Source organism: Accipiter gentilis, chromosome Z (assembly GCF_929443795.1).
Source record: "Accipiter gentilis chromosome Z, bAccGen1.1, whole genome shotgun sequence".
Taxonomy (NCBI): Eukaryota; Metazoa; Chordata; class Aves; order Accipitriformes; family Accipitridae; genus Astur; species Astur gentilis.
This window is the reverse complement of record NC_064919.1, coordinates 66,491,155-66,518,281: the sequence shown is the minus strand read 5'-3', so window position 1 is coordinate 66,518,281 and position 27,127 is coordinate 66,491,155. Positions and strand designations below refer to the sequence as shown.

Here is a 27,127-nt window from a genome sequence, read left to right as displayed (position 1 = left end):
AGTGTTGTATTTTGTTAAAAGTAGATTAGTTAAAAGGGTTTTATTTGGGAATGCATAAAGATATAACATCAATCACAAGTTGTGGTAGCAGGTAGAAAAATATACTTCATTACTTTTGGTTATGTCACTTTATTCAGACTGTTCTATCTGGGTAGGAATCAAATTATGGACAGTTCTTTACAAGGTGCTGTGCTAACAGTAAAATCTAGTGACTTTCTAACCATGGAGAAGAGTGTTAATTCTGAGACATGTAGGATCAGACCTAATTAGATAGGTCTTCAGATTTTCTGGAAATCTTCTGGAGGAAAGAAAGTAATTCTGTACTTTTGTTTTGCTTGGTAGATGAAGAGTTTGAGAAATGGAACTATCCATGGTATTGTTGAAAGGAAATAATTTTAAAGCATATATATGAAGTATGATATCTTTAGCATATAGGAATCGTGTACTTATGAAACAAGTAAGTATAAATCATATATCTTTCAACATTGATTAAAAATATCTAATCGTGGAGATGAAATTATGCTACACTATTTTCTTTGCCTAATGGCATATCTGAAGCAGTAACAATGTTGCTTTGTTTAAAAATAAAAAGAAATATTATAAAGCTAAAGAAGGTACTTCGAAAAGGAATTGCAGTTTCTCTACAAGTTCTTATTTTGCTGAGACGCTAAGGTGGATAACCGGGCTTGAAATATATTTGTCATTAATAATCCAAGTCAACTGTAGAACATGCAAGCTTTTGTTTAAAGTTACTGAAACATCGCATTTCAAATTGACATCTAGATGGTAATAATTTTCTCAGTATTTTAATCCTTCATTTTTATCCTGTAGAGTTCATTGCACTTGTGTGATTAAGTACAGTTCTTTCAAAACAATAACATAATAAGCAAATTAAATATTGTATAGAAATATATTTAACTGCCTTTTTTCTTTTTTTCCTCTCTCTTTTTTTTTTCTTTTTTTCTTGTAGGGCAGATTATACAAGAAAGGAGATTTGTGGAAGCAATAAATCGTCAAGCATATCTGTATGAAATGGGTGACTTTCCAATAGAATGGGAAGGTAAATCCTGAATATTTTGGTTTTATTTCAGGATAATTTTGCCATTGAATGTAAGTTCAATATTTTTAATGGAGAGCCTGGCTATGTGAATAGATTGTCTGTTATCTTTAATATTGAATAATGCAGGCTTTTGTTTAACTGCATAATTATTATTAATTCTTAAAGTAACCCCTTTACAAATAGGATAAATTATGTTTAGGAAATCGGTACTTAATAAAAATGTAAATAAAGCCTGTATGATCATGACTTTCGCCTATTAAATGTGAAAATATTTGTGCCTGAGGGGGATCTGATAGAATAACCAAAACTAAACGTGTTAAACTTCCTAATTATGCCTTCACTGCAGTGTTAATTTGTAGGTCAGTTGAATTATTGGTGGCACAGTGACGGGGCCTTTTTTTTTTCTTTTTGTGGTGGTATTTGGTTTCCTATACTCATTCTTGCACAGTCTTGTAGGGAGTTGGAGAACCTGTTAATAATTAATCATTTTTTTTCCCACTGTTACTGATGACAACTGTGTCTGAAAATTTGGGACATAGAAAGAAATTCAGGGAGGTTAGAGAAATTCCTTAGGATTAGCTTAGAGAAAGAGGAAAAAGCAGAGAGGGAGTATATATGGGTTCTTGAGGCTGTAGGAGCTTGAGCCAAGTGTGGGGTTAAATGTGGCTTAAAATCCAGGATTCTATAGCATAAGCAAGGAACCCCTGAAATAGTAGATAGAGTCTACCCATCATTCAGCATGCTTTTTGGGGAGAATAATATCTAGGCTTCTCCCAGAAGTGGGTAGATTAAAAGCAAACAAACTTAAATTTTAAGCAGTATGTAGTTAAACTGTGGAATTCCTTGTCATTGAATATTCTGTTTGCTGGAAGCTTGCATGTGTTCAAAAAGTGATTACAAGAATTTGTGGTAGAAAAATCCTTCTTGTACGTGGCCATTGCAGTGGTTTAATTTGTCAGTGAGCTGCAAATTAATGGAGGCTACATTGTGTTTTGAGGAAATATCGCAGTATACTTGCTTTACTTAATTCTCTTTCCTTTGTGCTCACTGTTGGCCCCTGAAGGAGATGATACTGAGCTAAGAGAAAACTTTGATCCGATTATATCCCTTCATGGAGTCAGAGAAATATCAAAAGTTCCCATCTTTCAGTTTATCATTGTCATAACACTGATTCCTGTGCAGTTTTTCTGTGATCAACTAAGGCTAGTATTAACAGCTAAAAGCTTCTCAAAGGTGTTTCAACTCTATCAGCAGCACTTGCCAACTGTGGTGAAACCACAGCATCAACAGCTTCTGTCTTCTACTGCCGCAGTACCCACAGTTGGCTGGCAAGTCGTAATCTAGTTGCTCCTGGTTCTTTACAAGTCCGAGATAGCCATCTTCTGAAGGAAAGCAGCAGCCTGGTAGGCTTGTCCTTAATAAATCATCTGGTGCTTGAATGGGTATCTACTTAATCCAACTTTCTGAAGGTCTACTTCCTCATCCAAAAGTTCTGCAGCCAGTGCTGGTTATCTTAGGTCTGTGTGACTGTCATGCAGTCACTCTGCAACAGAAACACTGAGAAGCGCATATAAAGCCTCAGGTAGCTCTGCCCTGCTGTGAACGAATTCTCATCTAAGGCCTGCTGCTGCCTCTTAAGGGTTGAAAAATGCAATCTGATAGCCTCTACCTGCACTTGGCTGGAATTAAGAAGAAACAACATGCACAGTCGGACTGTCCTAGGTGCCTGTGGGCTAATCACCCTTTCACAATCTAATCACAAAGGGTCTTAGACTGGTTCAACTTGCTATATGAACCTAACCTTAGGACTGCTGGAATCGGTGGAGCACTAATAAGCCTGCACTATATCTGTCTTCAGAAACCTTAGCACAAATCCATGTGGCTTGACAGTGTGGTGCATGGGAGGGTACAGCTGTTCGGAAGGATGCTTTTGGCAAGCACCAGTACAGACACCTTGGAGTGAAGGGTCAGGTACCCTGCAGTATGGACTTGCCTAAAAAGATGCAGCTGCCAGACCTGAGATGCACTTTTGCAACTCAAGGCATCTTATTCAGGTTTGTTTTAAAGAAGAGAAAACAATTGGCCGGTCCCATTTTTATGACCTGCATTTACTCTTTTAAGACCTAACTTGTCTTCGTAACTGTGTTTTTTTCTTTGTGATTTTTGTCAGCAACAAACACAAAGAATTCACAGAGAAGAGGAAACTACACAGTATGCAGATAGGTAACAGACTTTTTCTCTTAAGTACTGAATTTCTCTAGAAACAGAAGGAAAAGATACATGCCTCTATTTTCCCCACTGTGCTTTTCTTAAGCAGAATGGTATGTAGTGCATGTTTCTGACAGATTCCACAAAAAAGGCTAACTTGTATTTTTTTTTCCAATGCCAATTTAAACATTACAAACAGCTTTGTGGAAGTATAACATAATTTTAAATACTTCTGCTGTTGGTATGGAGACTGTTCAAAGAACTATTCTGCCTTTGCTATATATTGGGGTGTGAATTAGGGATGTGGGATGATCTGAAGTTCAGTTCATCACTACTTTTCTGCCACCTGTAAAATGGAAACTTCTCAGTGAGTAAGACATAGGAAAGAATGAAAAGAGTAGAGGGTTCAAGTAATACTATAGAAGCCAGTTACCTGAGTGGGAACAGTTTAATACAATGTTTAGACATGCTTTGCTGAAAAGCTCATTTTGTCCCTATTTTTTCCTCTTTAAGATTGGTCTAGAAGTTTCCCAGGTCCACAAGACCTGTGCTGAACTTTCACTCTGTATCTTCTGTCCAGACTCCAGTGTGTTCTTTCTGTGGGTGTTCACTTTATAATTCCTGCTGTCGTGGATGCTGATCATTCCAGCAAATAGTCTGAGACTTTGCAGAAGGATTTCTAAAATACTTGCTGTTTTCTCTGAACAGTAAAAAGACGAATATAAGGTTAGAAAGCTTTATAAAATTTCTTACTTCTGTTTTCACTTTACTTTTGGAAATTCTGTGGAATTTTAGTGTTCTAAATCCTCTCTGCTGGGCCCATGCTTATGTCTCCAGGGGCCTTCTCTCCAAATCCTGTGTCTGCACTTTGACATCTGCAGCCTCTCTCCTTCAGTTTTGGCTGGTTCAGCAATAGCAGTCTTCTTGCCTAGCCTTCTCAGGTTTTTCACTTTAAGGACTATGCTTAAGTTTCTGTTGCCTTATTTCCTCTCCTTTTTCTTGGGATCTTCAAAGGGCTGCTTTCATCTGTGCTGTCTTGGTTCTACCAGGACTTAGGTTTTTTTCACTTGTGGATAATCCTTAATGGCCACCTGATTTAAAAGCAGTCATCTCAGCACCCTTTCCCTCTCCTTGTTTCCCTACATCACACTGTGCGACTAGAGAAGAAACCTCTTGTGACTGAAATGAATAAAAGTACTGTCCCTGGAAATGCTTAAGGGCATGAGTTGTCTGAGGAGAACTTGCACAAAACCAGGGACAAGGGATTGTTTAAGGAGAGGGAGCAGGCTGTAGTGAAATTTGAAGAGGGTCTGACTTATATCTGGGTCTGAGTTATATCTCGTTCTGTATCTAAGACGTTCAGCCTGGGCAGCTGGTAAACTAAGGGGCCGATTTTGGTCCTGTGTTGATGAAGTTATAAACATGTAATAAGGTAACCGAGACCAAGTAGAAACCTATAAAGCAAGTAGATAAACCAATCATCCAGATTACAGACTCAATTTGTGCAAGTTGTTTCTCAGACTCCAGAGAGGATGTTTATGTATTAGTCCTGAGAGTTTACTGAATACAAGGGCTGAGGGTTTACTCCTGAGTGGTTTGCCGGGATTTTTTCTCCTGAAGATGTTAGTTTTAGGTGCTCCACAGGATTAAATTTCCTAAGTTCTCAGACCTGTGACTTTTATAAAAAAGTTCTGAATGTCCATTAAGGCTCTTGTAAAGTTGCAGCATGCTCAGTATTAATAGAATCATAATCCCTTGTGTTATCCTTAGCCTTAGCTAGTTGTGCACAGAAAATTGATTTTCATTTTAAAAATCCAAAAGTGTGTTTCCTTTTGTACTGTAGTTTTGAATTTAGAACATAATCTGTACACACAATACAAATATTACCTGGTTTTGTTTAGGTGAAGCCTCTTATTTTACTACAAAGTGGGAGTGCATACTTCGCTTTTCCCTGGGCAATATGGATGCACACAACAGATAACCTTTCCCTAATGTTAATTCTGAATGTTCACCTACTGTAGAATGTGTAAATTACCTCCTCCGGACATGTCAATAGTGCTCCTGAGAGGAGATCAGTAATTTTACATACCTATAGAGATTCCTGAGATTGCATGCTTCATGCAGCATTTTATTGCCCATCTATTCCTAGTATTATTATTTTTTTACTGGTAACATTTAATGATTAATGGGAGTCTTAATTTGCACGCTCACTTTTACGCTCATTACAGTGTCTTATGTGCCAGTAGGAGTCTTAAAGTTCAATGAAAATCTCATGCATACTAATAAGAATGCAAATGATGATGATGAAAGAATGCGAGGGTCTCAAGGTAGGAAATGACCAGCTATCTTGCAAAATTCCTTTTAGACAGAAGTAGCATTACAATGAGTACAGAATGCAGGAAGTGCCATCCAGATAAAATTAGAAGCAGCAGCATAATTAGTTTGAAATGGAGGCAATGATTCATTTTCTTAAAGCGTTGGGGGGTAGGGAAGCATGTTCTGCTTGCACTCAGTACACACATGTTACCTTCTTGACTTTACCAGGTTTAAAACATCTTGGCTGACAATGGTGAGGGCATTTGGTTTTGTTAGCGTAGGGAATGGGAGTGTTCATGTGAAAATCTTTTCCAGGTATAACTGTCACTGGACACTTTTTAACTAAGTATATGCATATGTGCATATGTTGTTCAAATAATATGTAATAAAGCACGTACCTGCCTTGTTTTCATCAACAAATATTTAACTGTGGTATAAATCTGTTCAGTAATTTAAATCTGCATTGACTAAAGGTGTAATGGAGAGTGCAAAGAAAGGTGGGAGAGCTTTTCCATTGTTAAATTGTATACATTGACTATATTTTTCAAGGAGAATGCAATATGCCTTAATTTCAAGATATCACTTAATTGGATTTTGTTAAAATTAGTGCTAACTCAGTAGTAAATCACTGGTTATATTTTTGTACACATTCATTCTTCCTTTAATTGTTACTATGAGTTTCTCTTATGCCTGAGTTAGGAGGTATTGGTGGGTTTTTGAACCTTGTGTTGGATGCTCAAACTATGATTGATAACTTAAAATTGAAAGGCTTTTTAATTTTTCTGTCTGAAAGAAAACCACCTGAAAACTAGTGGGGATTAAATATATTAGAGTCCTCCCATTCTTCTCCCCAAAGACTGAGGAGTGATCAGGTGAATTATTAGAAAAAATGTATTGCTTTTGAAAGACTGATAAAACTATTAGATGCTAAAGTACAATATACTAAAATATACTCAATTCAAATGATGTTTTCTTAGCTTTTAATCTTGTAGTGTATCTTGAGCTGTGCTTTACACGCAATGTTTCAGAAATGGATTTGCACAGAGGGAATATTCTATATTAAAGCTAACTAATGTCATCTTATGGCTATAAAGAGATTTTAGTAAATTTTCTTACTGTATTTCTCCCTCAGCTACATAGCAGTGAAGGAATCTTTCATTAAATAATGATATTCTAGTACAGCTCATTAGAGATGTTAAAATGAATTTACCTGTAGTAATTTGGAAAATTGTATCCAATCTTTGTGTCAGCAAGTTTTATGTAGGGTTAAACTGAAAACAATTTCTAGTTCTGACATTAGAAAGATGGAAGGTTGATGGCTCCTATAAAACCATGCATTCACATGCTTGTTACAGCTGGAAAGAAAAATAGCACAGTCTTATAACTGTGTGCATTATTTATGTATTTAAATAGATACAGTCTGATAATGGAATGTTTGATATGAGAAATCTTCCTAAAGTAAGGATTGTTTTGTTGCTTTTGAGTGTTGGTACTAATTGAGATCTATTAATGAATGAAAAAGTGTTGTGTAATGCTCCTTGCTTCACAGCTTCTGTTCTTAGAACATGTGTCATTGTGTTACCCTTCACTGTTCTGTCTGTGGCTTGTTAAACTGAAGCAGATAATTAAATGATAAAATCTTTTAATAGAAGTATGCCATTCATCTGAAAATCATTAACCAAATAACTGCCTAAAAGTCCCATCTGCTATTGAAAGAAAATCTATTGTAAAGGTTACATTTCAGCAGTAGTTTCTAACTGCAACTTAATTTTTTTAGAATTTCAAATTCTAAGAATTTTTCTTCACTTGAAGTTAAAAGGGAGCTTGTATTTTAAGAAAATACTGGCAATTTAAAAAAAAAAAAAAAAGCAATTTTTAGGTGCTGAGAGCTGTGGAATTGAAACCAGTGGTACTGTACTTCCATCTGACAGAAGCAAGGCACGGCAAGGCAGAAGATGATACTTTCTTTGTTGAAAGTAATCCCTTAATTTTTGAAGATTTAAAATTTAATTTTTTATGAAACATTTTAAACAACTATTTTTCCTTTTTTCTCCAGCTGTATCTTTTATTGGTCAGTGTCTGTATCTCTACCACTTTGTTGCTTTTCTAGATGTGGTTGGAACTGTTGCTAAGTACAGATAAAGATGACTTCTGTCAGGAGGAAAGGCTTATGTGCTATGATTTTCTCTAATGGCATCATTGGTCCTTTTACAAAGAGTGTCTGCAAGGCTGCCAGCTGAGAAGTGCCAGTCTCAGTCATGCCAGTTTAGTCTCTGATCTTGCCAGATTTTTGCATTTGGAAATCCTTGTAAAATTTAAATGTTTGAAACTGCTACAGGTACACGCAAAATGTTTTCTAGTTCTGTAGAATTAACAGGAGGTAATTTAGTTGTATTTTGGATTATCTTAATGGGCTGTTTTTCTTTCCACTAACATAAAACTTTGGCAGAAAAGGTGGTGTTGACTGTTCAGTGCTCAGTCGCTTCTCCACGATGGCAAATTTGGTTCTAATCTTTGTTAGAACCAAAAGACGTCTGAGAAGAGTTGTCAGGGACTGCTTTTAAGAAAAGGTGTTTGAGAATACTGTTTAAAAGAACACATCTTCTGAAGGTGTCGTCTGATAGACAAGACCCAAAAGTAATACTTTGTTTCATATCATTACAGGTATTTTACCATTACCCTTGAGTTAAGGCCTTGCCTTCATGGCTAAATTCCAAGCTATGTAGTGCCATTTTCTTTCCGTTAATTCCATTCTTATGTTAATTGGAAGCTATTCCTCCTAAAACCAGTTTCATAATGTTGCTGAAGCAGAGTTGTGTTAGTGTTTCATCCTATGTGTAATTGCATTTTCGGTAGGGAGATGACACTATGACTGTGCAGCTTTTAGTGTTTTGGACTTGCTGTCTGACTCATCCCTAGTTCCCCTCAAAGTACAGCACAGATGGTATTACAGAATTAAAATTTGGAATAGTTCCTTAAAGCATGTCTGCAACTTTATAGACAGCTACAGGTCAGACCAGGAATTTGGGTGATAATGAAAATGTCATTTTTGCTCTAATTTTCAAGCACAGTAACAAAAGTCTTAATTACCCAAACAAACATACAAGAGAACATTTTGCCATGTCTCAGCACTTGGAATTGGCTTTCCTTATGTTTGTCCTTCTGTTCATTACTGGCCACTTGCATTCTGCTAGTCATTCATTTGAAAAATATGAGCAGAAAAGACAAATGTCTACAAAATACACAACCCAATACCCACCAGTTGTGTGGATTGAAAAGGCATGAAAAGAATGCTACGGTAGTGATGTTTCTAAAGAGTGATGGATATTGTCCTGTCCACAGTCAGGCAATTTGTTTGTCTAAATAATGTCTGTAATAGTAGGAGCTTTCTCTAATAATTCACCGACTGAGTGAAGCAAGACCTGACAGAGTGCCGCTTCTCTGTCTGCAGCGGGATCCCTTTGGATTGCTACCTCCAGTCAGTCCGCGTTTGCAGTGGGAGTGGGCATAAGTCCATTGATTTTGGTTCATCACGGAAAACCTGAGCCACAGGACAAGTGCCATTGCCACTGCTTTCGTTCCTCGGCCATCTTTGCCCGCACAAATTGACTGAGATGGAGGGAGCCTTCCCTGAATTATGGTACCCACCCCGGCCCGGTGCAGTGGGGAGTCCCACAAAGCCGAAGGATGTGGGGCAGTCAGGGCTCTGCAGCCCCTCAGTCAGGTTTGGGGCTGTACCTTGCATCCCTGTAAAGGAATTCTAGTTGGCATTAAAATAAATAGGTTTTCAGCTTTAACAACATCTGAGGCATATACAGGAATCCTTTTTCTCCAGAGTGGTCTAAGGCTGTTCATACTTTCCAGCAGTCATCTTGTCATTTTCTCAGGGTGAAGCTCAGCTCTGTATAGCAAGCTCAGCAACAGGCCTGAGCCATGAGCCCTGCTTTTTAAGCCCTGTTTTGGCAGTCAGGGTGGTATGTAAACTGTGCCCAAGCTCTCCTCACAGAGGTGATTTTTTTTTTTTTCCCCCTCCCCTTTTCCCCCTCCCCTTCCTTCTGTGAAGACTGAGAGTATTGGCGTGGGAAATAACATCTTAGGTCTTTGTATTTTGGGAAATGATAATGGCTGACCAGGTTTTGGCAAATTCTATTATAATTTTTTATACAAACATTTGCTTTCTGTTACAAATTCATCATAATTGTTAGTTTTAATACTGTATGTGATCTTTGAAATAATCCATTTGATTTTTATTTCTTTTGCAGCATGGATAAGAAAAAAAAGAAATGATCCACCCACCATTGAGGTGAGAGAAAGTGTCTTTGAATTTTCAATTGTTGTAATTAAGGTACAATAACTAATTTATAGTGGACTTATCTGTCCAGTAGTTTTTCACTTTTGGGGGTGAATTTAGTATGTTGCTCACCTAATTGATGAAATTACACACAGAGTAGATATCTAACGCTTAGGAAAAGAAAAACAAATGGAAATAGAAACTCCAGTGTTCTTTAGTTGTTACTTTTATCTACGTGAATTCTTTAAGATGATCATGGCCATTCAGGACTTTCTTTAATTAAACAAATTCTGAAATTACTGCTATGAATTTTTAAAATAGGTCCTCTATGTATTAATGCGAAGTTTTTTTCATGGTAGTTGACATTAAAATGCAGGTTTCAAATCCAGTTGCCAGTGGATTCATCAGTACAGGAGAACAAATTGCACTAACATTTTACAATGCTAATGAGATGGGGGAGTTGCAGCCATGACTTTTTCTGTAAGTGGTTTCTGATGGAATGAAACAGGGAAATATGCCACAGTCTTTCATGCTGATGGGTTTGTCAAGAGTGGAACGAGTTTGACTCTTGATCTGCATATACAGACCACGCTCATACACTGTTTGCCCTGGATTTGTGTTACCAGTTGCCAAGCACCAGCTAGGAATGAGTGAGTAGATGAGGCATGGTTTACTACAGAAGATGCAAACTGACAGCACCCACAGGAGCAGATACTTGACTGGCATCAGTAGGAATAAATGTCAAATTCAGTGAAGCCATGTTGACATGCTCTAGCCAAAGATTTGGTCATTGAGATCTTCTGGAATATAGTGGTTTGGTAAAAGTTGTCCTGCCTGTGTGTTAAGATGACTTGGGGAAGCTTGTCAGCTGATGTTTTCAAGCCATAACTCATTGAAATGCTCCCATGCAACTTACAGCTTTTCAACTAATTCTCTCTGCCTCTGTTTCGCACTTGCCACTGAGGTTGTAGACATAATAAGTGGTATAATACACCCATAAATAGAAGAAGTTTAAGTTAAATTTATCCTCAGAGCTTTTTAGGACTTAAAGCAAATTAACACACTTTTCTTTGCATTAACATTTGGGGAAGTATTAAGTGTGATTTTTTTTAAAACAATTTTTAAATTTTTACTTGTGCAGACAGATAACTACAGCAGTTGTTCTGTCTAAGCGTGGACTGATCTCCTTTTAAGTAGCTGTGACTAATACTAACTGTATGCATACAACTTTTACTGTTGAAATTACCACCTCATGATACTTGAAGATGGGGGGTGTTGCATGTCTTTTGTCCTATTATTTCCATAAGCTGTACTGCCATGATAACTGTGCTAAGGTAAGCCTGCTCCAGAGAACATGGGCAGCTTTGGGTTTGGAATTGGTGCAACAAAGCTTGTCCTGGCACTGGAGGTGTTGGTTCTGTTTCAAAATAGGAAGCGAGGAGTCTCCACAGGTGAGACATCTGTGGATCAATAGAGTTCTAAACATTTTACCTTCCAGAAAAAGCAATTTATGGAGAAAGAAAGATTATTGGGAGTAATGGTGCATTCTGAGTTACACGACTGCTTATACCTTCAGTTTCATGAGGTAATAGATCTGAAAAATAAATTAGCAGCTAGATACTTTGCCTGCAGGGCTGTGCATTAACCTTATCAGAGCAGAAGTGATATACCAGGAATTCGAAAAGTAGTTATCATTTCTTTCAAGTAATCTCTAAACTGTTTTTTCCTGTATAAGAAAAGGTAGTTCGAATGTATGTGTGTTAAAAATTCTTGCTAACATTTTGAAAATAATGCTGCATTCACATTTTAAATGATAGTGCAGCTTTTTTTTTTCCCCTGTATTAGTGTAGGGGGTGATATGTATGATCTACTTTTCTCCTGATTTGAGACTGTTGCACCACAAACCCTTATACCACAATATAATTATAAATATAATTTTACTGGTGAAGTACATACTGAATACTGTTTTGTCCCTATTTGTAGGACTGATTTGCTTTAGTGTTTTAGCTACATAAACTTTACTGGCTGCTTTTCTGTATTGTATTCCCTTTTTGACAGTAATGCTGACATGGTAAACTGCTGTTTGACAGCTATGAAACAACGGAATATTTGTGACCATATTTCATATTGAAACCCTGTATAACAAATCTCCTTGTTCTTTCACATATTCCTCATGAGAGTAGACTACTTCTGAAAAAGGATGCAAAACCCACAAATTTTGCATTTTCGCTTTAATGACATTTTACTGTAAACATCATATTGTAACATCACAAAACAGCATTACAGGTCCTAGAGCATAAGTTTCTGGAGTTGTGCCTAGGTTCCTACCTTTGTGGTCTGTAATACCATTTTTTTTTTGATGGTTTTCATTTTTTCCTGTCCTTTGCCTATCATTTTTTTTTTCCTTTTTTTTCCTTCCTAATATCAAATGTCATACGTTAAACTTCATTAAAATTTCTGTTCCCCTTCTATGCTCTGTTTGCCTACCATCTCCCTTTAGTATTTTATGTTTGGTTTCTTTATATTTGTCAAACTTGTCTTTTATTCATCTCTCAGGTATGGATGATAGAGGTTGCCAAACTGCTCAGGCTGTCAGGTCTTATGATGAGCTCTGGTGACCAAACTTTAATGGAATATATTGCAGAGATATGGCTTCACAAATCAGCTGGATCTTACTGATAGCACTGATAACCACATTTTGGGAACCAATGGTTTGGCGAATACTGTAGGCCAACAAAATGTCATTCATAATCATCATGATATGTCAGTCACTTAAGTGAGAATGAATGTGCATTGTCCGTCCTTACATTGGTCAAGGTAGCCGCATGATGACACCAGCTAAGTCTGTTGACCATGTGCTAAAGACTTGATAATGTTTTGGGTTCAGGCCATTCTTTCCTCCACAAACACCTAACTGATCTTTTTTTGTTTCCATTAAAAAGCTTTCATTTTGTCACAGAATAAATTGCTTTACATCTCTTTTTCTTTAGATTCTTTTTTTTTTTTTAATGGAAGAATACTGCAGTGATTTCACAAGGCAACTTGTTCAGCGTTAAGTGTTTCACATACCTAATGGTTTCTTTCGTCCCTGTACTCCCACCGCTTTTTCCCCATTTTTGGAGGGAGTCACTTAGAATTCTGTGTACTGGGCTAGTTGTAACCCAAGAATGCTGCTCATCTCCTTGGTCATTTCTAATCTGACCAGTAACATAAGGCATGTTAGTGGTTGGAAGTCCTGGGTTTTAAAAGCCAGCTTCTGAGATACTGTGAACAGTTGGTTGCCTTTTGATTTTATTACAGCTTGAAATATGCCAAGTCTCAACTTATTTATGATGAGGGTGATAACTTCACAAATGAATGCGGATCAAGTTGTTTCTTATCTTGTGCTTAAACATAATCTGTTCCTATGGTAGTTAGGGGCTCCATCTTGATAGAGAATTTTGGATCACATCTTCACCCATTGTAAGCATGTATGTGTGTATACACAGGCATACACACATACTGCTTTGTAACAGGTGAGAACCTGAGCTTGTATATGTGTATTTTTGCATTATTATAGCATTCCATCATCTGTCCCTTTATATATATTGTATATGGTCATATATGGTAGGCTGAGGAGAATTTGTCATTACCTTTATTCCTGTGCAGCTGTAAATTATATTTTAAACAGTTTAACAAGTGATAATTACTAAAGTAGACTATTTTATTTCTTTATTATGTATGTAGGAAACTAGATGTATATACTATGTTTTGGGGCAAATAGGAAATGTGTCCTCGTCTAGAGATCTTATGGTTTTAAATGAATGTTTTAAAGGCTACAGTTATTAAAATATTTTTAATCAAATGCTATTTTGTGGGAGCAGATTTAATAGCCTATCACTTTACGTGCAAATTAGCTTACCTGGTAAGCATTAATGTTGTCAGAATTTATTAACAAAAATTATCTTGGGATATAGCAGTTGTATTACAGGAGTGATGTTCCATCCATGCAGATTATTTCTTTAGGAGACTATTCCCTTCCATTCTTCAAGCCATAATCCACTTTCAGTATGGTTCATCAACTAGATTGTAAGGTAAATGTAAATGTGGTGTCTTGCATACACTCCTACCTCCCGGTTTTCCTTCTGGCTACAGATTTCCCTCCTGATTTGAAGCATGGCATCTTGGTTGCAGAAGAAAGAAAAAATGCTCTCGGGAGGTGGGGGAAAATCCTTCTCTTCAGGACTCCCTTTTTTGGGCTTATGTTGCTATTCCATCACCAAAGTGAACTCCCCAAATTTAAAAGATATTAAACTATGTAACACCTGTAAGGCCACTGGGTATGCCTCAATCTTTTTATGCACCTTCATGAATTTCAGTCAAAGTTCTGCGGATAAGAACTTCTTGAGACTTCTCAGCACTTCGTTGATAGGCAACTTTGCATGGCATTCACAAGCTTTGCTGTGTTTTACATCTCCTGTTTTCATTCTGGGTCACACTCCCTGTAAAAAAAAAAAAAAAAAAAAAAAGCCTTTTTTAAAACTTGAGATAGCATTATGTAAATGTATTAAAAATACTAATGAAAGAAATCATTATTTTCTGTTGGTGCAGCTCCTAATTGAGATAGTGGCTGGATGCATAAGCTACTTGCAAGCTTTGGTTATGGTGCCTGTTTCAATACAGGTATCTGCCTTTCTATCTGTCTCTCATCTTTATATGATCAGTGCTTATGTAACACAAAGCCAGGTTTTCCCCCACATAGATAGTGGGAGTCATCTAAAAATTGGTTTAGATATCTTGTATCTGGGACACATTGAGTCTTCAGCTTCTAAACCTGGAAGGAACCAAGAGGCATATTTTTAAGGATGTAGCAAACCTTAAAAATATCAGGCATATAGTGAGTTTTTAAGCCTTTCTGTGCCTAACTTCTATTCGATTTCTTTAGCACTTCGGATTTCAGAGGCATCAGATATGTAGGGGCTTTTAAAGAATCCTAATGTCTGTAACATGAGGTACCTGGATGTATTTAGAAATCTAACACTTATTTTTTCCCGTAACAGACGGTGTAGCTATGCACTGCTTCTGACAATGTCCTGAGGTTCAAGAGTATCCAAGTAACCTGGCATTGTTTATGGCCTTGTCTGTAGAATGGTGGTAGAAATAAAGTTACAGACTATTTTGTGGTGCCAGAAAATGCATGAGGAAAAAACAAAGTAGGTTCTCATGGCAATGCCTAGAGAAACTGGTATGGAGAGGAATATGGTTTATCTCCGGACCTGTCAATGTGATATCCTGCAATTGCAAGATGTGCACTTACAGTAACACTACTCTGTGAACACAGATCTTTGTACTAGAAGTCACGTCACTGTTAAACCAGTTGCTGCTTCCTCTGTAGTGCACCCAGGGCTGCATAGCTACAAGTATTCTCAGTCTGAATTGAAATCTTACCATTGATTTGTATTTATGTGTATGTACATTAATATTTCATGGGAAGTAAAGTAGAATTGCATGTTCCTTTAATTAGTGTCAAGAGCCTGAAAATAGTTTGAAGTAGAAAACTGCAGTAAAGGACTGCTTTTCTCATGCATTATGCACTTGTTACACAGTAATAAAACTTGGTGGCTTCCGAATTGCACAGTTGGATAAAAGGTGAAATGTTAAAAAAAAAATAAACTTTTTGTGACAGCTCCTGTCTTCTTTCAAAATATTTCTAGCATTTTCCATAATAATCTGTTTTGACAACCTCATTGTCAAGGGAGGAAGAATGTACTTCAATGAGTTAAAATAAGCATAAGCTTTCAATTATTGTTTCTCCCCCACACCGCTCCAAATAATTACATTAAAATTACATTCTGTTTGGTTGCCACAATGCATATCCACTTTTCCCATTTATTTGATCATAAGTACTATTTCTTTGAGAGATGGTATGATCAAAACTGGCTTCAGTCATGAAGATCAGTTTACACAGAATTTACATTCCTTTAACCAGAATGGGATGCGCTTTAGAAAAATTCTTTGTTTGACACCGGTGGGGTTGCACGTTACAATTTTGCTTCCATCTTTTTTCAGATGCTTCAGCTGAGAAGTTTTAAAATGAGAACTCTGACATATAGATTGTACATTCTTACGTAGAGAATAGGGCTTAGCAAATGAGTATTTTACTCCTGAAGCCACAAAAAGCTGCAGATTATGATTTACATTTCTGTGAAGTACTATTTTAAAAGCACAAGGATAAACAGCTCTCTGAGCAACATATTTTCCACCATTGTTGTCCAGGATCACAACCAGGATTGAAGATTTTGAGACATATTCAAATGACTTGACTTGCACTAAATAGCATTTTGCATAGCAAATTGTGCATGATTCCAGAGAGGATTATTACTCAGTGTGAAAGGGCAGTAAAATTTGGCAATATGAAGAGCTGAGGTACAAAGGTCTAAAAAGAAGGGGGTGGTCAAGGAAGTGATTCAAAAAAACCCCCAAACCAACCCATCATCTTTTAGAGTTTCCCCTTCTTATTCAGTTTAACTTTCTCCTCAGGTTTGAAACATAGGTGCTTGTCAGTCTCCACAGGAGAGTATCGAGGCACCAGTTTGTCCCATTACTTCCAGTTTACCTATGCGGCAGATCCGAAGGCTGTAGGGGAGAAAGCCCTGCTGCTTTGCTACTCCTGTCCACGTGGGAGGGAGTGCATGGAGCTTTGGCTCTGTCTCCTAATTCACTGTCAGCACAGCTGAACGGGGGTGGAGGGAGAAGTAACGTGTACCAGGAAAAGGGCTGGTACAGATTACATCATATGTAGAGTAAGGGGAAAGCAAGGACCGCACTGGAACTGAGTGACAGCTACAGTTCCTTGTTTCCTCTGTGGGCATCAAGGCTCTGCATTGCCCTTTATTCAGGGCAGAGTGCAGTGGTGCCAGGCTAGTTTGTGATTTTTGTTGCTTCTACACAGTTTCATCTGCGATCTTGAACGTATATGTAGTTCTGTACAAAAATCTTTGCACTATTATAAAAATAATTCGGGCACAAACCCGTACTGACTCCATGTGTTGCTGACATGCTTTATATTCCAGTGTCTGCGCCTTTTTGCTTCCTTTTGCCTCTCGTTACATGTTCTTGCCAAAAACATGTGTGCTACCCTGTGGTGCCCTAGAGACTGTGTCAGCTCCTGCCAGAGATTCTGTAGCTCAGAAGTAGCTATATAGTAATTTAGTAATAATTAGCATTGCTTCTCTGTAGATTTGATTTAACCAAAAATTCCTGTGAGTTGGAATTAGTATTTAGCTGATTGAGCTTGGTAGTAAATGTGGTATTAGCACTGCATTTAAAACAACATGTTGGGCTGTCATCAAAGCATATATTTGTACATATATTTGTAATCAATATGTTGGTTTAACACTTACTCATTAACTGTGGAGTGCTTTAAGCTTTAATTGCAATTTTTGTGCTGTTACTGATTGATTCCAAAGAATTAGTGCACCTCTCATTAGAGGATTAGGAACCCGAAATGCACAAACAGCCTTCATCTAGAGTGAACTGTAATAGATGATCCTAAGGAGTTACCTTTGCCCTACAATAGAATGGGAGTCCGAGTTTCCTGTTTCAAGAACCTGTGATACCATTAGAGGTCCATTTCTGTATCTGCTTATGTTTAAGGGGTTGTTGCAGGTTGCAAGCAAAAGTAACTATTCTAAAACAGGAGCTATGTTAGTTTAGTAATTTGTTTGGATAATTCATCTGATTTATGTTCAAAGGTCAAAAAAGCTGTTCTACAAAGCCTAGACAATGACAGGTGCCATAAATTGTGATGTATCCAACCAAGATCATTCAGATCAGTTGACATTTGAATTATGCAGGCTACATCCTTCTAAAAAATCACATTGAGTGCACAGAACACAGTCCATATTTTAAAATTGCAGCTGATCAGAGATTTGCTTGAAAACTGTCCTGAATAAAAAAAAAATCTTACATTTATTTGACTAATGTTGATTGTCGATTGACCAAAGATATTTAGTGCATATGTTCTTTACAGAATTAGCAGTTAGTTGGCTCAGTGTTTGACTTAAATAAGTATTCTAGAAAACCCAGATATGCTTTTCTAATTCAAACTGCTCCTCTGTTTTTGCCATGCACTGACACAGCCCTTCATTTACCACATTGTTTCTTATTCCCAACCTGGCACTGCTGATCTTGTGCTCAGCTGCTGAGTTAACAAGACCTGCCCTGGATCAGAACATTCAGTGCTTCCCAGTGATGAGGTCCTCTCTGTGCCTCCTACTCTTGAAATATGATGTAATATCTGATTATTTTGTCTTGCCTATTTAACTTGTTGAACTGGAAAATGGAGTTTACTTAACCAATTTGGCAATATTATAAAAATAGGTGAATTGGCTTAACTTCGAGCATTTTGCTGGACTTTTAGTTAATTTGTCAGTGAAGAAAAAATTCTGACGTTAAATTGTCTTATAACAATCAACTCTTTTAATATTGTTCCAAACCAGATTTTTTTTCCTTTCCGTTTGTCATTTTTTAATTTTTGCTAACTTGTATATATGAATTTTTAACAGGCAGACTTCAAGTTCATTCATGATTGTAAAACATTCAAACTAGACACCAAAATGCAAGTATTCTATGAATATGTAGTGTCTGTACAATTCAAAGAAAAAACATTAATCTGTCCAGATGTTTCTTAGTTCTGGCATCAAATAATAGTTAGCTAACCCTATTCAAATCAAGAGAAATCATGAGTATTTCAACATACGTAATTAAGGTAAATTAGGAAGTTGGAATAGTTTCTAAGACAACATAAAGAAGCAATTTATTTTTAATCTAATAAAAATGCAAACCCATCTGAAATGAAATGTGACATCTTGCTCAAAATTAATAATACATAAACCCCTTGTATTTATAGATTTGGGTATAGGGTCTTTAGAAAAATCATCTGGAAAGAACAAAACCAAAACAAGTACCAGCCTTTTAAAGTCACCTTCAAATAATCCCTCTTGGAGATCGCTACATTGGTACTGTATGTCTAGCCACCTGCATCCATAGAGCTACTTATGAACAAGTTTGGGTTGCCTTTTGCCTTCAGGAGATAGAAAATGCTCCGTGAGAGGCAAGTGGTGTTATAACTGATGGCTGGCTTGAGGACCAAGAGGGAAACAGTAAGGAAGTAAGAGGAAGGGGAGGAGGAGTTCCTCAGATTGTGGGGTTCAGGAGGTTCTGCAGGATAGAAGGGGTTCAGTACAGATACGTGCCTGTGAAGAAGACTAACAAGAAGTGTTCAGTAACTAGTCACTACTGAGCAAGACCCCAGGGGAAGGAATAAGCAAGTCTACAGAAAGCTCTTTTGTATTTATGACAATTTCCTACCAGGAGGAACTGATTTTATTTATTCTCTAAGGCTACTAGTTTATTCAGAAAAGGGAGAGCAGTGACTATGTGAGGTCCTTTAAGTGTGAAAGAACACTCCATTCCCAGTCTTCAGCCTACAAAACAGGTCTTCCAGTACAGCCTCATAGGCACTGAAAATCGTTTGACTAAAGACAAACTTCTAGATTTTTCTCATTCTGTGGAGTAGAGGTGAATACAGTTTCCAAGCAGCAGAGGATGGTTGGTGATACATCTTAGCTGCCAGACTTAAGTAAGAGCTTTAAACAAAAATACTGTTAGCAAGAAAAGTGGAAATTTCATGCCAGTGGCATGAAATACAGCCAGATGCCTTTTGCAGCAACATACTTGGAAGACAGCAACATGTCTTGGGCTGCTTTGCCCCTGTGAGCAGGTCTTCTTTCATTCTTTGTTCAGGCAACTCCTAAGATGTCAGAATATGCAGAAATGCATATTTTCTGGCTGAAGAAGCAGCTGCCTCAAACTCCACATAGGGCCATTTTGGCATTTCCATAATAATAATGTTAGGTTCTTCAAGAAAACCTTACAGATCACTTTCTTAAACCCTGTTTTTCAAAGGAGGGAAGGCATGCAGCTCCAATCATTAGGAGTATTAAAAACCTCATAGAGCTTGCAATAATCACTAAGGCTGGGCAAGTAGTTACTTGCAGTGAGTAAAATTTCTTCTTTTACATACCACCTAAAAGTAAACTGTAGAACATGTAGTTGGACCTAGTTCTTGCCACATTGTGTGTATCTTGTTCCAAATGCTGGGAGCTGATGCATTTCAAGGTGAACATCTACCTGTAAGGTTTTCAACTGGTATAAAACATGGCTGGATGGCTTCAGGCATTTTTTCATTTTTTTTTAGTTTTGCAGCATAATCCAAATAGTGAGATTTCTCTTTTAATAAAAATGATGAACGGCATTTCTGATACTCTTTAGATGCCCTGTGCCTCCTGAGAACTGCAGGTTCAAAGGCTTATATCATTTGTTTGTATAAAGAAAGTGTTGGAAGTACAAGCTAACCCTCAGAAAACTGTGGTTACCTGGTAGATCCTGTGTTCTCTGTGTTGGATATTTCCTGTGTTATATTTCCTTTAAAGGTCAGAGCACATTACATACTCATGTTCTCACATTTCAGCAGAAAACTTAAATGGTATGTTTTGGGGGGCATATAAAATATTCCAATTCATCTTGGAGGAGGAGAGAAGATAAATGTTCTGAACCTGCCAACATAATAATAAAAAAAATAAGAAAAAAGTTGTTTAGCTCCTGGTCGCTGTTTACAGTATATTGAACAGTAAAGGATTGGGTAGCAACAGAGCCTCAAAGTGAAAATGTAGCTGAGTGCAGTTGAGTTGGAAGAGCCTGTAGTGCCACGCAGATTTGCAGACTACTTGTCATGGGTAGAAGAGCCCAGCAGATGTCGGCTTTTCTACCACTGTTCAGCAGGTGATAGGAAGCCCTGTAGGAACAGAAGGATGTCTGGGGAGGAACCTTTCTAACACTGACTGTATTTAATTGCGGTAAGCCGTGCAGATAAACTGAAGCCAAATTTGGAAGATTAGTTATGAAGATCCTGCACATTTCTAGTGTGTTTTAAGGATAATTCCTTCTATAAATATGCATGCAATAGTTTCATTAAAATTTGCATTTTGAACCAAGTTGATTATCATATTCAAATCCAGAACTACTTGGATCTTTTATTTAAATGCTTGTAATGGTGAGGAAACTTCGGTCTCATAACTGCTTCAAACTGCAGTGGCTATGGTAGTTGAACCAACAGTACTTAGAAATACAATCACAATGTTTAAAAAAAAAGTGTATGTTCTAGTGCAAACTGAGAATTAAATATTTGCTGGTGATAATATTAGAAGCAGGAGGGACTCGGTGCCTGTGAGAGAATTCCACAGAACAAACTTCCAGTATCAAAGGACAAAATATTTATGCTAAGAAAACTCATCTATTTGACCCAGTTTTTCTAATGTGACTGTTGACACAAGACTCCTGATTCACATTTTCTTTAGTTTGAGTACAGGAATGCTGATTTCAGTGTACCTATTAGTGGCATGAATTTAATGCATAAAATGGATGCATGCAGATACTTTGAACTTGAAATATTTTTGTCCTGGTGTAGATTGTATAGAAGATTCTAAGCAAGTCACTTCAGTATTTTTTTTCTGTGTTTGCTAATGAGGATCATTCCTCATGCTTTTTTCAAGATCAACATGGTTATTTTATTAGATCACAACTATACTTTGGCCAGTGAAAGCTGATTAAAAGGGCCTTACTTGAGTCTGAAAACCAGATGACAATTATACATCAACATTTAAAATGGACTTGAAGCATTTGGAATTTAGTTACAGATGCTATTACCTGACTAAGATTATGGAATCATAGAATGGTTTGGGTTGGAAGGGTCCTTAAAGATCATCTAGTTCCAACCCCCCTGCCAGGGGCAGGGACACGGACACCTTCCACTAGACCAGGTTGCTCAAAGCCCTGTCCAGCCTGGTCTTGAACACTCCAGGGATGGGGTATCCAGAACCTCTCTGGACAACCTGTTTCAGTGCCTCACCACCCTCACAGTGAAGAGCTTCTTCCTTACATCTAGTTTAAATCTATACTTTTTCAGTTTGAAACTGTTATCCGTTGTCCTATCACTACATGCCCTTGTAAAAAGTCCCTCTATGGCTTTCTTGTAGGCTCCCTTTAAGTACTGGAAGGCTTCAATAAGTTCTCTCCAGAGCCTTTTTTTCTCCAGGCGGAACAACCCCATAGGAGAGGTGTTCCAGCCCCTTGATCATCTTTGTGACCCTCCTCTGGACTCACTCCAGCAGGTCCATGCCCTTTTTGTGTTGGAGGCCCCCAGAGCTGGACGCAGGACTCCAGGTGGCGTCTCGCCAGAGCAGAGTAGAAGGGCAGAAACACCTCTGTTGACCTGCTGGTCACGGTTCTTCTGATGCAGCCCAGGATGCAGTTGGCTTTCTGGGCTGCAAATGCACATTGCTGGGTCGCGTTGAGCTTCTTGTTAACCAACATCCCCAAGTCCTTCTCCACAGGGCTGCTCTCAATCCACTCATTGCCTAGCCTGTATTTGTGCTTGGGATTGCCCTGGCCCATGTGCAGGACCTTGCACTTGGCCTTGTTGAACTTCATGAGGCTCACATGGGTCCACTTCTCAAGCCTGTCAGGGTCCCTCTGGATGCCGTCCCTTTCCTCCAGCCTGTCAACCGCACCACACAGCTTGGTGCGGTCGGCAGACTTGCTGAGGTGCACTCAATCCCACTGTCCATGTTGCTGACAAAGATGTTAAACAGCGCCGGTCCCGATACCGACCCCTGAAGAATGCCACTCATCACTGCTTACGCTCGGACATCAAGCTGTTGACTGCAACTCTTTGAGTGTGACCACCCAGCCAATTCCTTATCTGCCCAATGCTCTATCCATCAAATCCATGTCTCTCCAATTTAGAGACAAGGTTGTCATGCGGGATAGTGTCAAATGCTTTGCACAACTCCTAAGTTGCTCTTCCCTTATCCACCAATGCTGTAACCTTGTCATAGAAGGCCACCAAATTTTTCAGGCATGATTTGCCCTTAGTGAAGCCATGTTGGCTGTCACCAATCACCTCCTTATTTTCCATGTGCCCTAGCATAGCTTCTAGGAGAATCTGCTGTGTGATCTTGCTGGACACAGGGGTGAGATTGACTGGCCTGTAGTTCCCCAGGTCTTCCTTTTTTCTCTTTTTAAAAGTGGGGGTTACGTTTCCCCTTTTCCAGTCAGTGTGAACTTCACTGGACTGCCAGAGCTTCTCAAATATGATGAATAGTGGCTTAGCCATTTCATCTGCCAGTTCTCTAAGGACCTGCAGATGCATCTCATCAGGTCCCATGGACTTGTGCACCTCGTTAGATAGTCTTGAACCTGATCTTCTTCTACAGTGGTCAGTTCTTCATTCTCCCAGTACCTGCCTTCACCTTCTGTGACTTGGGGAGTGTGGCTGGAGCACTTGCTGGTGAAGACTGAGGCAAAAAAGTCATTGAGTACCTCAGCCTTCTCCATGTCCTGGGTAACCAGGTCTCCCATTTCCTTCTGGAGAGGGCTCGCATTGTCCCTAGTCTTCCTTTAATCACCGACGTACCTGTAGAAGCTTTTCTTGTGTCGTGGTTTAACCCCAGCTAGCAACTAAGCACCATACAGCTGCTCACTCACCCCCCTGCCCAGTGGAATGGGGGAGGGAATTGGAAAAAAAAAAGTAAAACTTGTGGGTTGAGATAAGAATGGTTTAATGGAACAGAAAAGAAGAAACTAATAATGATAACACTAATAAAATGACAGTGCACAGTGCAATTGCTCACCACCCGCTGATTGATGCCCAGTTAGTCCCCGAGTGGTGATCCCCCCGCCCCCACTCCCCCCCAGTTTATATACTAGACGTGACACCACATGGTATGGAATACCCCTTTGGCCACTTTGGGTCAGCTGCCCTGGCTGTGTCCAGTCCCAACTTCTTGTGCCACTCCAGCCTTCTTGCTGGCTGGACATCAGAAGCTGAAAAATCCTTGACTTTAAACATTACTTACCAACAACTGAAAACATCAGTGTGTTATCAACATTCTTCTACCAAACACAAAAACATAGCACTGTACCAACTACTAGGAAGACAATTAACTCTATTCCAGCTGAAACCAGGACATCTTGTTGCCCTTGGTCTCCCTGGCTATTTAATTCTATCAGGGCTTTAACTTTCCTAAACTGATCCCTGGCTGCTCGGACAATTTCTCTGTATTCCTCCCAGGCTACCTGTCCTTGCTTCCACCCTCTGTAGGCTTCCTTTTCGTGTATGAGTTTGTCCAGGAGCTCCTTGTTCATCCTTGCCAGCCTCCTGGTGTTTTTGCCTGATTTTCTCTTTGTTGGGATGCATCACTGCTGAGCTTGGAGGAGGTGACCCTTGAATACTAACCAGCATTCTTGGGCCTCTCTTCCCTCCAGGGCTTTATCCCATGGTACTCTACCAAGCAGATCTCTGAAGAGCCAAAAGTCTGCTCTCCTGAAATCCAGGGTTGTGAGCTTGCTGTGCACTCTCCTCGCTGCCCTAAGAATCTTGAAGTCCACCATTTCGCAGTCACTGCAGCCAAGGCTGCCCTTGGGCTTCACATTCCCCACCAGCCCCTCCTAGTTGGTGAGAATAAGGTCCGGCATAGCACCTCTCCTCGTTGGCTCCTCTATCACTTGGAGAAGGAACCTCCTGGATTGCTTATGCCCCACTGTGTTGTCCCTCCAACATATACTGGGGTGGCTGAAGTCCTTCATGAGGACCAGGGCTTGTGAACATGAGGATGCTCCTATCTGTCTATAGTGGGCCTCATCCGTTTGGTCTTCCTGGCCAGGTGGCCTGTAGCAGACCCCCACTATAATGTCACCTGTCCCTGCCCTCCCTTTAATCCTGACCCATAGGCTCAGCTCCTCATCCATCCCCAGGCAGACTCCACGCACTCCAGCTGGTCACTGACATAGAGGGCGACACCCCTTCCTTGCCTTCCCTGCCTGTCCTTCCTAAAGAGCCTGTATCCTTCCATTCCAACCCTCCGGTCATAGGAGCCATCCTACCACATCTCTGTGATGCTGATTAGATCATAGCCCTACAGGTGTGCACTCGTCTAACTCCTCTTGTTTATTCCCCATGCTACGTGCAGTTGCATAGAGGCTTTTCAATGAAGCTGACTTACTGGCTGGAATTCCTTTGTGCTGCTCTTCAGGTGCTCTCTGCTGACCTGTGATGCCTCTCCAGGCTCTGGGCATCTCTTGCTGGCACTGGCATCAAACTTCTAGGAGTGGGATGGATTGAGGTTCCCCTTCCCTGACAACTTTAGTTTGAAGCTCTCTTCACCAGTTTGGCAAGCCTATGGCCAAAGATGCTCTTCCCCTCCTCTGACAGATGGACCCCGTCAGCCCCCAGTGGACCAGGTTTCTCGAAGTGAGTCCCATGGTCTAAGTAGCCAAACCCCTGGCTGTGGCACCAGTCCCATAACTATTTGTTGATTTGCGGGATTCATCTGGCCCTTTCAAACCCCTTCCCTTTGAGAAGGAGGATTGAGGAGAAAACTACCTGCACTCCAGAGTCCCTTATGGCAGCTCCCAGGGCTCTGTAATCCTTCCTGATACTCCTCAGACTGCTTCTGGCTGTATCACTGGTGCCCACGTGAAACGACAGCAGTGGATAATAGTCAGTGGGCTGTACAAGGCTTGGTAGTCTCTTGGTGACATGCCTGGCACAACCCCTGGTAAGCAGCACGTCTCTCTAGACAGCACGTCATGTTGGCAGATGGGTGCCTCCGTACCTCTCAGAAGAGTTGCCTACTACTGGAACCCATTGCCTTAGTTACTGGTTGTTACACGGGGAGCAGATCATGCTGCCTTACTCAGTTCCAGTGTCTCTGCTGATGTGACGGGTCTTTCCTCTTCAGGAATAACTTTGTTGAAGTAATCACTGGAGAAGATTTGAAGTTTGTAAGTAGCTCTTCACAGTAAGTGAATTATGTTCGTATTTTAATAAATCATTTCATGCTGTTGTAGCAGAGACTATGATGCAGTCTTCAGCTATCACAAAGGTCTATTACCTTGTTTCTTAGTAGTGGGGTAATGCAAGCACCATAGGAGTGCTGTCCTTGAAATCAGTAAGGTCATGGTAGATTTATACAGGCATGTGGTAAACAAGGACAGAATTGAGAGATGTTATAATGAGGTTTTGCTATACCGACTGTTGGAAATTTGACTTTGTTATGCTTGGCAATATTTTTATCTGAGTATGGGAGAATTTTCTTCCCCCTACCCCCACTTCAGTTTGCAAAGTCGTTTCTGTGCTACTTGTGTATGTTCATGCTATATAGGTGTGTGAAGTGTTTTGCCTCTGCTCTGTGCATCTGTGAATGTAAGTATAGAGGCAATTAATGACTAAGAAGAAGGTGTTAGTTTTCATGATATCTCTAAGTTAAAGTTTTCTTTAAATACTGCTTTTTTAAATGTTCTTAAATGTTCACATACTTGCTATCAACTCTTGGCAATATCACATGTATTTTAATGCCATTCCTAAAATAATGTCATGGTCTAGTCGAGTTTCTCCTTAGCTCTTCCATATAATTGTAATCATCTGGAGAAAGTGGTCAGCCTTTTTCCTCCTGTATCCCAGTCTGAATGTGGGTATTAGCAGCTTCCTTGTTACATGGTGTTGGTTACAGTTAAGTTGTATTTGGATTCAAAGCTAACAGAAGTTTGTATTGCCTTTCTGCTTTTGTTTCTAATAGTCTTCACTATCTGCCCTTAAAAAAGCACAGATAAGTCTTGTTATCAGAATTTGCAAATCATTCTTCTAATAGGAAACATATGCTAACAGATGAAAACCAAACTTCAGTATTTTTCAGGGCTTTTTGTGTTTTGGGAGTTCTTTGTGTTTTCTTCTGAACAAGGTGGCAAGGCCTACTAACAGCTGTTTTTGTATTATACCTGTCTGCAAGCCAGTAATTGCCTGAGCACATCTCAGTAGAAGCAGCCACATCCCAGTTCAGGTCATCTTTAGTAGTGAATTTCCAGCTTTAACCTGTACCCAGCCATGTTTCAGTACAGAGCTTCATGAAGTTGCATCAACAAGCTTTATGAGCCTTCTCTGAATACATGCCCTGGGTGGGTTTTTTGGCCTCCTAGTAGGATCATGCATCAGATAGTTGCTTCAGTTTATCAGGGGTGGAGGTAAACCTCTAAAACTAGATCACTTTCATTTGAATTTTTTTACCTGTGCAGAGGCAGTAGGTAAGATTTTACACCTGTTATGAATGCAGTACATTTATTTTAGCTAATACGCCTGGTGGATACCTAGAGTT

The 27,127-nt window shown here is 39.2% G+C and overlaps 1 protein-coding gene across 1 annotated transcript in view; it reads left to right on the top strand.

Annotated features, from left to right (window-relative positions):
• Positions 1-27,127, top strand: part of NDUFAF2 (NADH:ubiquinone oxidoreductase complex assembly factor 2) — a 67,430-nt gene that overhangs the window by 38,319 nt on the left and 1,984 nt on the right. The window contains exons 2-3 of the mRNA XM_049795400.1: positions 971-1,060; positions 9,847-9,887. Of these exons, the coding sequence (XP_049651357.1) occupies positions 971-1,060; positions 9,847-9,887 (131 nt within the window). The remainder of the gene's footprint in view (positions 1-970; positions 1,061-9,846; positions 9,888-27,127) is intronic.